This window comes from Sorex araneus, chromosome 4, assembly GCF_027595985.1.
Source record: "Sorex araneus isolate mSorAra2 chromosome 4, mSorAra2.pri, whole genome shotgun sequence".
In the NCBI taxonomy this organism is placed as follows: domain Eukaryota; kingdom Metazoa; phylum Chordata; class Mammalia; order Eulipotyphla; family Soricidae; genus Sorex; species Sorex araneus.
This window is the reverse complement of record NC_073305.1, coordinates 17,066,661-17,080,452: the sequence shown is the minus strand read 5'-3', so window position 1 is coordinate 17,080,452 and position 13,792 is coordinate 17,066,661. Positions and strand designations below refer to the sequence as shown.

Sequence of the window (13,792 nt, the reverse complement as noted above, 5' to 3'; positions counted from 1 at the left end):
TTTGTATGTGTATGATTCTCTGAAATCTTTTCCTCTGTAAGTGGAGGCCAAATTCTATACCATGGGAGTCTCATTTGCTTGTACTTGGTTTCAAAATTTTTACTTTTCACTTCTTCACCCTATCATTGAAGTCCTCTCCCAGCACTTGGAATTTCAAAGGTGATGCTAGTGACACTGGTGGCTGCAAGTGAGTGACCTCAGTTTAGTGTTTAGAGATTCTGATCTGGGAAAGTCATCTCTACTTTACAGACATAAGACAGTGTGTAGGGGCCGGAGATACGGCACAGGGTTTAAGGGTGCTTGCTTTGCACATGGCTGGCCCCAGTTTGATCCTCAGCGCAGCCTGGTCCCCTGAGTGCAGAGTGAGGAGGGATTCCTGAGCACAGGGCCAGGCAGGACCCCTGAGCCCCTGGGAGTAGCCCCAAACACTGCTGGGCGTGGGCCAAGCCCCTTTCCTCCCCAAATCTAAGTATAAGCCCTAGAGACGGATGGAAGAACTGCAGGCAGCCTTTGCATAGTATAGGTTCAGCCTCAGTCTTCTGCATTGCCTCAAAATAATAACCCAAGAATAAACAAAAAAGTAAGTTTCTGGAAGTTTCAAAATAATTCAGTTAGAAAACAAAACACAACTTCTTTGTGTAACACTTGACACCAGTGTGTACCACCAGTGGCTCACACTTTATTATGGCTTCATTGACAGAAATTGCATCAGCATTAACACATTAAACTGAAATTATTTCTAGACAGGAGAATTGAGGAAGATCGTCCAGGTGGTTAAAGAAAATATAGTGGTTCTTTATGCAGTCTTGCTATTGTAAGCATAATATCAGAGGCAGAAAACATAGAGGAGATATAGATATATTTGGGTATGTAAAGGTGAAAAAGTTATTTATGTCACAAAGCACCATATAAATTGAAGACAGATGCATTCTGAGAAAAACATGTATCTTGTGACAAAAGTTTAATATCTTTAATATTTAAAACATGCTTACAAATCACAAAGACATTATAATAATAAACTATACCCACAAAACAGTAAACCAATCTTAGAGAAAATGTATGAAGTCTTCTAACTAATAGTCTCACTCGGTAATCTCACCTGTTACCAGGGGAAGGCAATTTGATTTCACAGTATTGTATCCCTGCTCCCCAAATTTACCTATTCTCATCATTAGTGCAGTTCCAAAAGAAAGTGGTTGTTTATTAATTTAATTTTTTTGTATTTTACAAGATAGTTCACAATGTTTGATTACATTTAATATTCCAACACCAATCCCACCACCATGACACTTTCCCATCACCATATTTACAATGTTTGCATCCCAAACTCCAGTCCCTGTCCTAAAGCAGAACCAAAATAATATATTTTGTATTGTTTGTTATGAAAAACTGCTAAAAATGCTACAAAAAAGTATCCATAGAGGAAAGAATGTGAAGATTGTTCTATTTTGTCAGGATCCATTAAGACCTTTTATAAAGTATCACTAACATATTGTTAAGGGTTGAGCCTTGTGATATATGTATCTGTAAATATATATATTTACAGTATATATACACGTGTGTATGTATGTATATATGTGTACATTTATTTACAGTATATACACATATGTATGTATATGTGTGTATACATAAATATATTTATAGTGTATATACATATATGTATGTATATATGTGTATATATACACACATGTGTATGTACATATATGTATGTATATATGTGTGTATATATATATTTCCCTCTAAGATTGGTTGCCTACTATGTGGTGTGGTACTCTCAGAGAATGGGTAGGGTGTGTCTTATGGTGTGTCCAGGAATAGGTTCACTTGTGCATGAGGCTCTGCCCGAGCGTGTGGGGAGCAGCCTTGAGCATGGCAGTGGTTGGGTTCTGGAGGTTTTCGGCTGCCAGGTCTGGGTCCCTTGGGGTGGGGAGGGCTCTCACCCTCCCCTCTTTGGGGCTCCCCAACTGAAACAGTCTGGCTCTGGGGGTCTAGCTATGCGAGCATCATGTTTCGCTCCCTTCTGGGGGAGAAGAATGTGTGATCCGAAATTGGTTGTTTATTATGTACAGATCTTTGTGAAGAATAATGTACCAAAACTTACCAAATCTCTTATTTTTTGATGCATCTTTTGTTCTAGCAGTTATAAAGGTTTTTGATGGTAATAATCATTGCTGTAAACGATAATGACTCTATTTGTAATATTTAATAATCAAAAGATTCCTAATTATTTACTTATAAGTGACTGCATAGATTCATTATCGCTGTATAATAAAACTAGGGTTTATTAGAATGGATGAAATCGCCGTATTCTTATGGGAAGACAAATATGTTGCATGTGTAGCACATGTCGTCCCTTTGTTCATCATTTGCCCGAGCAGGCACCAGTAATGTCTCCATTGTGAAACTTGTCACTGTTTTTAGCATATCGAATACGCCACAGGTAGCTTGCCAGGCTCTGCCGTGCGGTCAGGATACTCCTGGTAGCTTGCTGGGCTCTCTGAGAGGGACAGAGGAATCGAACCCAGGTCGGCCACGTGCAAGGCAAATGCCCTGCCCACTGTGCTTCCACTCCAGTCCATATAAGTGTATTTAATATGATAAATCACATTAAAGTTTTTTCTGTTGTTTTGGTTTGGGGCCACAGCTGTAGTGTTCAGGGGCTCCTCTGTCTTGCTGCCCGGGTGTTGCTCCAGGTGGTGGTGTGTATGCTGGATACTGAGCCAGGGACTCAGCATCCTAAGCACATGTTCTGCCCATTGAGCTTTCTCTGTGGCCCCCAAATATGTACATTTTAAGTGTCCTTATCAAAGACATATGCTCTTACGTATCTTAAGTGTATGCAGTTTCACATATATCTTGTTATATCCTAAGTGTATAACTGTTGTGAAGAACATTTGCTGTATTTTGAAAGGTTTTGACAGTAAAACAGAAGGATGTTGTAAATATGGAAATTATTTAACTTGTCTTTTAGTGGAAAAGCTTGTTAGAAACAAATGCAATTGAATATTAATGTAAAGGTTACCTTACCACTTTGGGGTGAAATTTTGCCAATGGATATTTGTTCCCTGCTCTCTTACATTGTTGCCTGTGTTACCTGTGTAGTAACAGTCCCTGGGGCCTGTGGGAGGGTTGGTACCTGTCATGTGGGTAAGGCCTATTTAGTCCCTTCAGTCTGGTATTTACTGTCAGTCATAAAAGAAAGGAAAAACAATTATCCATTTTCTCCGTATGCTCGCTTCCAGGTGCAGTCCAGTTGCCACAATGTATCACTCTTTATCTGAAACCAGACACCCTCTGCAGCCGGAAGAGCAGGAAGTGGGCATTGACCCATTGTCAAGTTACTCAAGCAAGTCTGGAGGTAAGTGTTGTAGGCATACGCGGAAGTCTATACCTTGCCAGGGAGGTCCACTTGGCTCTGCCTGCCTGGGGTGAGAGTCTTTCAGGAACCTCAGCAGGGCAACACGAAGAGCATTGTTAGTATCCATAGCAGTCCTGCACTCGGGGTCACAAATTTTCACAAAAACAAAAGGCTTATTAACAAAAGCATTAGACAACTATTAATCTGCTGTCTTTCTTTATAAAAATTGAACAATTACTTCAGCCAATGGTATTGAAAACCAAATTGGTCTTTGTCAGACACTCATGTACAGTTTAGGTAGCAGGGGTGCTGGTTAGTAGTGTTTGAGTTCATGTTCAAAGTTACAGCATTGCCGCCCAAGCGTCCACGACCCTCCACCACTGTCTTCTTTTAAATGGAATGATTGGAGTTGAGGTTATATGTTAGTGGTGTTGACAGTGAGTGGTTTCGTGTGTGCATTTACTTCACCTCACCACCACCAAAGTGGCCCGAACCCTTCACCAGTGTCCTTGTGTTATTCCTAGTTCTTGTCATCATTCCTTCACCCTCACCCCTCCCTAAGATGCTAGTCTCAGTTTGGATATCCAGTGCACAGGAATTACTGGCAGTCGATATTGTCTATACCCTTGTTTTGTTTCTCTGTATGATATATATATGTATATATATATATATGAGAGAGAGATGTGTGTGTGCATACACACACACATATATGAGTGAGATTATCCAGCATTTGTCAGATATCTTAAGTCCAACAGCTTGAGGTTGGTGTTACAAAATAAAAGACTATTCTGGTTTAACAGTCTACCTCTTAACAAGTTCTGTTCATTTACAGATTTTGCCCGATAAATAAATTTGTGAAATAGCTGTTTTTCTATGATTTCCTATTATTTTCTGTTTGCTAACACCATGGTATTTTAGAAGTAAGCACTGATTTTGAAAAATGTGAAATCTTATCCCTATTTTAAAAAAATTTATCAAATATTTAATAACATATTTGATAAATTGTTGAATCTTGGTAACTACTTTAAATGTTTGACTCATCAGGATTATAAAGTGTATTTTAAAATATTACTTAGAAATTCTTTGGTTTATTTTAAATATCCTTTTAAGTTGATATGAACATCTACCATTAACTCATGCTTTGGGGAATTAAGAATATAATTAATTACCCAAAGTGGCTATTTCTTCAGTCTCCAAGCTCTTAACTTTATAAAATGTTTCTTTTTGATGAATCTTAAATATTTTTGTACCCCATAAAAACAATTATTTTTAATGAAAATAATATTTTTCTAGAACTTCCTTGTGATTTTATTTTTTGTTTTGTTTTTGTTTGCCTTTATTAAAAATTACCAAAAAGACAGATGTTTAACATTTCAAAAATATGAAGAAATCATTAGTGTACCATTTTAATTCAGTTCTTTAAAATTTCAGTGGTAAAATAGTGCTGTATTTTATAGTGATTTTTTAAATGTCTTTAAGAAGCACTCATAGTTAAAATTAGTTTGCAAGCACTTATAAGTGGGTTTTTTAAAAAATGAGTAAGTTTTTGTGCTATAAGCATATAATCTAATGATAGTACTTTTTCATGCATTTCAGGTTTATATGCCTATTTTAGTGCAGTCTTTGTTTTTTTAAGTGTGCATTTTTCTCTGGTCTATTTTATTAAGTTTTGAGGATTTTTTGTTTTTAAAACCTGGTTAAAAACATTTTAAATTAAATTTATCCTTTATTGTTTGTAGGAATGAGTAGTTACCTTTACTGAAAAGGCTTTTCGTTTATATCCTAGCCTAACATTTCTATGACATACAAAGTTATTAGGACTGAATTGATGTTTAAAAGTGCCATTAATTCATTTACCCCAAATGTTCATTAACAATGTAAATGTATGCTGATGTTCTATGAGACAAGGAAGTGACTAATGACTCTTCCAACTAACAACACTTAAAATGAATAGAAACTTTAGATAGCTAATCTTGAAGTAATCAAGACCCTCATTCAGCTTGGCATCTCTGTATGCTCTAAAACAGCTGTCAACTGTTAAAAATATATACAAAACACACATACGCACATGCACATGCAGAAAAAGAGATATGTAAATATGTAGTTCTTCAAAGCCCTAAAGGTTACTAACCGTGGTGGGTTTTGTGCATTGTATATGTAAATATTTTATATAAAGCATCTATTTCGTCTCCTTAGATTTTCTTTTTTGCAGGGGGGAAAAATAAACGTGTATAGCATTTAAATGGATTTGTCCTATTCATTTGAAGAATCATCACCTTTCCAGTATGTTTATTTATATTAATATATATGCTTTCATGGAGGTCTCAATATATTTTCCACCTTGTACATATTTTTCCCAGAGGGGAATTTGTGGTAACTGGATGATTCATTTTGTAAGTAGTCAAACACTGGACTTAATTAGTGGTTTCCCTCTTTAAAAGTCATCTGTTGTTGTTTTTTTCCCCCCTAAGTAAACTAGTGAGGTTTTAATTTCTCACATTTGAATTTTGACATTTATAAAGAAATATGACATTACCGAGTTAAATGATTCTGAATGCTCTGAAAATGTACCAGCGAAAACAGCCACATCACACAGAGGACAGGAACTGTTTTTCATGTGTTTATTTTCATGGGAGGTTGAGGCAGGTCAGTAGTTGAAAGAGGGCATAAAACAACCTGCTTTGTTTATATCTATAGGTAGACATAGTCACACACACACACATACACACACATAAATGTGCAAAAGGCTAGGTCATATTTTTCATGTGAATTTAATTTTTAGCAGTTTGGACTCTCTTTTTTTTTTCCCCAAAAAGGAAGCAGCATGGAAAATAAGAAATTTTCCTCTGTGTGTCCTATTTAGTCTCATCCCACATATTTAATAGGACAGATCTTAAATTTTGGGATCTTTGATCAAAGCATATTAGTATTTGAAGGGCTTCCTGTAAATCAGGTGAGCCCATAAAAAAGAAAAAGCATTCAACTTCTTATGATTATTCATTCTGAATATATGTGACTTATAATAATTAAATGAAAAAGTAATAATTTTATTTTAAACCGAAAATGGTATCAAGATTTAGGATGCTTAATCTGTTAGTAAAATAATGTTCTCAGAATTACCAGTTATTTTCACAGGCTTATAAGAGATTAAAATGTTGATCATGATGAAAGAACATTTTTCTGTATTTCATCTCTTTTGAGAATAGCATTTTGTTACATATTGCCAGAGTTTTTAGCTTCAATTTTATATGCTCTTTTCACTTACAGCCTTTACAGTATTCAGATAATTACTTAATGTATCTTTGTCTTTTTATAACATATCTGTTTCAAAGCTTTTTTCTACATGTATAAAATATTTAGTAACCTACTTAAAAAAATGACACATTCAAAAAAATCCTGCCTACCCCAGTTTTGCCTCATAACTTTTTCCCCCAGATCTTTGTTTCTTTGTTTTATCATCTACAGTTCTCTAAGAGGTACTTGATATTTTTTTTAAATTGAGAAATTGGTAATAATTAAAATCATTTACTGAATTTGATATAGTAAGACAGTAGTGTTCTAGTATGCTATTTAGTATTGTTTTCCATGTAGTAGGTTTGAGTAAAACATGAATTATTTCTGAAGAAGATCTCTGACCATAGTATAGGAAGCTATCTTATTTCTCTTTATTTTATGTATTTGCCTTTATTTTTCTTAAGACAATATTGATGTACTTGACACTTCTTCAGAATTATGCCACACCATATCATGACAGTGCCGAGATCCCTTCACTGCTTCATTAACACCGCTGCTCTTTATGGTCTTTATCCTCTCTTGTGCTGGCAACCTCCGTTTAGTTCAAATCCAAAGTTTGAGGTTTGATGTTGTTAATTTCTCTTGTTTCTTTGTATGTCATATATGGGTGAGATCACTATATATTTTATTCTTTTTGACTTAAATAGCATTTCATACTGTTACTTCATATATGTTGTCATATATGGCAAGATTTCATTTTTTTCTTATAACTAGAGTAGTATTCCTCTGTGTCTATCACATATTGTGTATCTACTCACTTTTCATTGAACACTTGAACACTTTCCATAGCTTTTAAAGGTATAAGCTTATAAACTGCGTTAGGAATCCCTATAACCCTTCAAATTAGTGTTATTATAGTCTTTGGATGGACACCTAGGATAGAGTGGCTCTAACTTTTTGTTTCTCTGATTTGAATACATCTTTATCATTTTTCATTTTCATTTTTCATTTAAGACTTTTTCATCTAAGACTTTTTTGAATCATATGTCTTCTTCATTTAAGTCTTCATCATAGCCCTTTTTAGTTCTATTCAGTGCCTTTGGTCTGTTGATTCTGATTTAATTCTATATTTTTATACTTAAAAAATTTTTTTAATGATGCACCGTGATTTAGAAGGTTATTCATGATTGAAAATGAGGCATGCAACAATGTTCCAACACCAGTCCCTTCCCTAGTGTTCCCTTCTCTCCAGAGGTATCCTCAGTTTACCTTCCGCCCTCCAGCCTACCTCTCTGGATGCTTTAAAAAGTATTATTTTTCTGTCAGGCACTGTGGTTTACAGTACTGGCACTGATAGCATTTCATGTGCAACACTTTACCACCTTCCAGCACCAGCCTCTGCTCCAGTGACCATTTCCCTCCCCCTTTGTCGCACTGTCCCTCTCCCCGTCTTACCGCCCCCACCCCCACACCAGGGCCTGCATCTTAGATCACAAGCAGGGATGAGTATTCTTTTAGTGCCTCTTGACCATCTTTATATCTTCTTCGGGGAAGTGTTTATACATCTCTGCCCATCTTTTTTTTTCGGGGGGGTGGCAGGGGGAATGGAGGTCTGAACTACTGCCAGGTGTGCTCAGGGCTTGCTCCTGGCTCTGTGCTCAGTGATCGCTCCTGGCAGGGCTCAGGGGACCTGGGGATGTAAAGTAGGTCACTTCAGACACGCGCCTTATCCTTTGTACTAGCTCTCTGGCACCCTCTATGTATCTTGATGGGGTTATTTTTGTTGTCAGTATATGGATTCTTTTCTTTGGGTTTTAGCTCTAGTAGGAAGTATAGACAAATGTTTTCTCCCTTTCGGTAGGGTGTCTTTTTGTTCAGGGGAGGGTGTGCAGGTGGATAGTATGAGTCACACCCAGGGAGATGCTGCCGTTCCGAGACCAGGGATGGTGACATGCAAGGCAAGCAGCCTGATCCACTGTACTATCTCTTGGTCCCTGTTTATTTTCCTCTTGTTTCCTGTCCTTAGAATCCTGCAGGTCCTAAAGGCGGATTGTTCAGTTGAAGCCAGTGTTACCCAGTGTTTTGCCTCTTTTTTTTTCCTTTCTGTATTTTATGGCTCCTGACCTTATATCCTAGTCTTTAATCTATTTTGAATTAATTTTTGTGTAGGGTATTACTCACTTTCAACCCTACAGTTGGTTTAATTAACTGGAGCCAGTTAATGTAGAGAAATAAAAGAGGAAAACCTTCCTTCCCTGACCTACAGCTCTTTGGTGATTTTCCATTGTAGTAATAATAGTAAAACTCCAACCTGGCCATGGCATTCACGGCTTTCTTACCTGCATGACCTCGTTCAGGTGGACTAATTCTGGTGCTTCCCACATAGCGTTGTTCTGACTTTATTCTTGCTTTCTTAGTATACAACCTATCGGTAATCTGCTGCTAATTCTTTCTATTATGGAACAACAGGATGGCAGTGATACAGTGATTATTGTCTCCTGGCTAAACTGCAAACTTTATAAGAGTAGGACCTCTAGAATACAGATACTTTTTAAAATAATCAACAAATGAGTGAGCTTCTTATTTTTCCCAAGTTTGCTTCATGTATCTTTCCTTTTTCTACCTTTTTGTTTCTTGTTCTCTGTTGTTAGGCATTAAATTTTTCTTACTGTCCTGGGTTATTGCAGTTCGTGAATATTTCTTCTTCTTCTTCTTTTTTTTTTTTTAGAACCTTGAATATCAATGTACCTTTGCTATCCAATATTGCCCTCTGGCCTTTTCTACTTTAGAATATCTTAAAATTCACTTTTTAAAAATAATGTTCCATGTCAGAACTTTTATACGAATTAATACAAGAGCGCATTAGATATCGTAAGAGTAACGGTGAAGTTCACCATTGTTAAAAGGGCCTGGGTCGAATCTCCGATGACTGGTGCTCACCCCTCCCCCCTTGCTTTGCCTGGTGAAGCCCTGACCCTGGGTGTGCTCCCTGCCCTGCACCTCTCCCCTCCACCCTGCCTGAGCACAACTTGCGTGGTTCCTTAGACCCAGCTCTGCATGGAGGGGAGGAAATATGCCATTTGGCTTAAGTTCTGAGCTTTTTCCATTGTTATCTTTTCCTGACTAATCACATCCAAGCTTAAATTTGATTCCAAGGTTTTCTTAGTGTGGAAATCCCTTTATTTGCTGGAAGAGGACTCCTTCTAGAGTTTCTTTAGAGGCGGGGTGTGTGTCTGAGCCACCTGGTGGCTGTACCTGGATAGTATTTCTAGCCTAGTTTCCAAGGAGCGAAGGAGACCCCTTCTGTTAAGAAGAATCTCTTAACAAAAGCTGTCACCAGCCACCACCTCTGGCACGGTTGGTCTACAACAAAATATCCCTTTAGATATTTTTTGCACCATATTTACCTAGTTTTTACGGCATCCTTGAATCACAAAACAAAAAAAAAATACCCAAGAGTTGATATGATTGATGGTTTTTGGTTGGTTGGGTCTAGGCATAGCTAGAGGTGATTTAGAGCCATAACATTGTCTTAAAACTTTAGAAAAACAAAACTCCACTTCAGTGCATTTGACCTAAGGTCAATTTAATAATAGGTCTATTTCTTATGAAAGAATTAGCCAGAATTTGGAATGTTTAAGTACTGAAGTAGCCAAACAACTCTCAGCTGTCATGGCTTCTCAGAGTTATTGCTGGTTTCTTACACATTATAGCTCCTTCTTTATTCATTTACATATTAGAACAGATTTCTCCCCCATGGCTTGGTATTAAAATAAATGATTAGTCCTTTACAGGTGTAATTCTTCATCTTCCTGTTGTTTCTGCTAATTCCACTCATAGTATTAGCCAATTTATAAAACTATTTCTACCTAAACTGCTTCTAAAGATTACAGACATTCTTGCCTTGATCTTACCCAATCAATTGGGGGTAGGGGAGGGTGGGAAATAGACTATCCAGGAAGAGGGTAATGGTGGGGGGAAAAATTAAACCTTACTTTGAAAAATGATGCCAAACCTCTTTATGTCTTCTGCTCATTCTCTGGTGGGAGGTATTAAAGACCTTTTAAGCTCGGGTCTGTTCTTTAAAGTCCCCTCAGTGTTGATGCGGAACAGCAGGATAGAGGCTGACTAGATAGTCAAGGAGGCCAAGGTGCATGCCTTGCGTATGACCAGTCCTGACTTGGTCCTCAGTACCTCACGGACATGGTACCCAGAGGCACCGGTGTCGCCCTGGAGGCTCCCCCGGGTGACTCAGGGACTCCTCAGCACTTCTCAGCTCCAGCTCCTCCACGTTCTTGGACCCTCGAATTGAGCCACAGATCAGCTGACCGAGAGTTCCCAGGAGATAACCCGAGTTATCTCTTCTGTGTATCTCTGGTCCAGTCAACTTTCGTTCTTACCAAGATATCAGGCATATTCTGGTAGATTTTTTTTTAATGTAATAGGGCTTAAAAAAAATAATGTTTTCTCATCATTAAACTTTGATATATATACATTTTCTTATAGACACATTAAAAACATTTAACTTCTGGGATTTTTTTAAAAAAAATTATAATTACCTATTTAAATCTTTTGTAAATGGTGAGATTAAAAAAAAAAGTTAGTTTACCACACAGAATTTTAATCTGTGCAACATTTGTAGATGTTGATATCTACTTGAGCATATTTTAGCAGTTTAGAAATTATATATTAATGTGTGGTAAAAAGAGACATCTGTTTTGGTGTGGTATTTTTATTATGATTTACTGTCTTCAAGTTTGTAAATGTAGAGTGGTTTTTTGTTGTTCTCTAACATTGTTCTGTTCTTATTTGGGGCAGGAGGTGTGTGGGGGGCGGGGTCCATTCTACTTTGCCCAGCTGTGCAGGCTGATGATTAATTAGGTGCTTTGCCTGTCAGTGCTGGGGGCCACAAGACACAGTGAGAGTGGGTTCTGGCGGGGTACGGACCTTGCACTGTGGGGTAGTACTTCTGAACCTGGATATATTTCCCTGATATTAAACAGTGTTATTACTCAAAGATTTGAGAATACATTTTGCCCTATCCATAAGTCATTAATCTGAGCTTGAGTTTTTTATGTTTTAGTTTTTAATGGAAATTGTTGCCAGCACTGCACTTTTGCTGGTATGAGGATACTTGCTGATTTACATCCTTTAGTCATTAGCACTGTCATCCGTTGTTCATCGATTTGGTCAAGCGGGCACCAGTAATGTCTCTATTGTGAGACTTGTTGTTAACTGTTTTTGGCACATCGAATACGCTAAGGGTAGCTTGCCAGGCTCTGCCTTGCGGGCAGGATACTCTCAGTAGCTTGCTGGGCTCTCCGAGAGGGACGTAGGAATCGAATATGGTTCGGCCACGTGCAACGCAGATGCCCTATCTGCTGTGCTAAACATCAGTGAGATATTTTAAATATGAAACGGTTTTTCGTGCTAATACTTAATTCTGGAGCTGGACTGTTCTGCTTTTTGAATTCCCTGAGAAGTAACCCTCCATGAGGAGTGTGGGAAAGCCAGAAGCGAAGAAATTGTAGTTTCAAGCTGTTTTATTTTCATGTTTTGAGAAAATCTGAATATTCTCAAATGGAAGAAATTAAGAAAATAGTAAAACATAAAAATTTGTAATAGCTCAAGTTATTTACTTCAAAATGGTCATTTTCTTTTATTACGTATCTGGTATTAAAAATATAACTTAGTTGACTCTCTTAAAATGATATTTTACCATTTGGTAGTTATTGTATTTCTATAGTTTATAGTAATTGTTTTCTCTTCCTAAACTTACAAATATATTTAGTTTTAGTTGGGAAATGCTTCACTAGCCCACTGAACTTGATTCAGCAGCAGATAATGAGAATTTACAAGTCATGTGAGCCAAATGTTTATGGGAATATGTGTATTTAAACACTAATTCTCCCACTTTTCTATCCTTTCTTCTTCTAAATGTAGAGTAAATTTATGTTTATCACTCAAGTCATGGGCCAAATTATTTGTTTTTTTTGTATAAAATATGTGCATTTAAATAGTAATTTTTCTCTCACTTTCTCTAAATGTAGAAAGAATAATAATTGTTTTTCCAACATTTATGTTTAGTGACAATTTTAAAAGAATAGGATTGATTTTGAATAAGCTAAGAACACTGCTATCAATTGGACTTGTGACTAATCTTGTTTTACTGAACTTATAGGTTTACAGTTAGACATGTTGGCATGAAATAAGAAATTTCAGTGAGACTCAGTAAGACAATATGTCTTAGAAGTATGTGTTTCATCATACAGTGTAAGGACTTCAGTCCACGGACTGAATAAATGTTCACCCATTTATTAAAAAATACTGATTAATCATCTATTTACTGGGAGTAGAACAAGTAAGACCACTTCTCTTAAAATTTTAGTCTGAGGCAGGAAAGAAAAATGAATGGTACATAAATTTTCAAAAATGTGCTTGATAAAAGCTTGGTAAAGAATTCAGTTGGGGGGCTGGAGCAATAGCACAGTGGGTAGGGCATTTGCCTTGCACGTAGCCAACCCGGGTTCGATTCCCAGCATCCCATATGGTCCCCTGAGCACCTCCAGGGGTAAGTCCTGAGTGCAAAGCCAGGAGTGACCCCTGTGCATCGCCGGGTGTGACCCAAAAAGCAAAAAAAAAAAAAAAAAGAATTCAGTTGGGCTAATGTTACAGTAGGCAACTGACGGGGTATTGTCCGTTTTCAGAATGATGTCTGAGAATGTGCTAGAGGTGAGTGACCAGCAAGAGAGAGCCAGGCATGCAGAGACGGTGTGAAGACAGGGTGGAGGTGAAAAGAATGCCAGTCAGAAAATGGAAAGAATTCGTGCAAAGGATGTTGCTAGGATAGCTATGGGCTTGTCGTTTTGCAAGGCACTGAAGAGGGATCACTGTGACTTAGGGCCCTGTGGGTGACAAAGTCATAATATAAATTAGACCTCGTTCAGGCCAGATTATGGAAGTTTTGTAAGCCAGACTTAGGAGTGTCCATTTTATTATAACTATTATTATCTGTATTGTTAACTGTATTATTACTTTTAGGTGCTTTTCAAGAATCAGGGCCTTAAATATTTTACACATGTGTTCATTTTTTTTTTTTTTTTGATGCTAGGCAGGTAGCATATATGCCTGGTTTATGCGGGGTTGTATTATTTTAAAAATTTAATGGCACAGTCCTTTTATTACTGTTTGTTTCCTTGT

General features: G+C 37.2%; 1 protein-coding gene across 3 annotated transcripts in view; it reads left to right on the top strand.

Annotated features, from left to right (window-relative positions):
• Window positions 1-13,792, top strand: part of TBC1D5 (TBC1 domain family member 5) — a 536,851-nt gene that overhangs the window by 207,485 nt on the left and 315,574 nt on the right. For all 3 annotated transcript variants that reach the window (XM_055135278.1, XM_055135279.1, XM_055135277.1), the window contains one exon: window positions 3,243-3,358. In XM_055135278.1, the coding sequence (XP_054991253.1) occupies window positions 3,262-3,358 (97 nt within the window). In that variant the 5' untranslated portion in view covers window positions 3,243-3,261. The remainder of the gene's footprint in view (window positions 1-3,242; window positions 3,359-13,792) is intronic.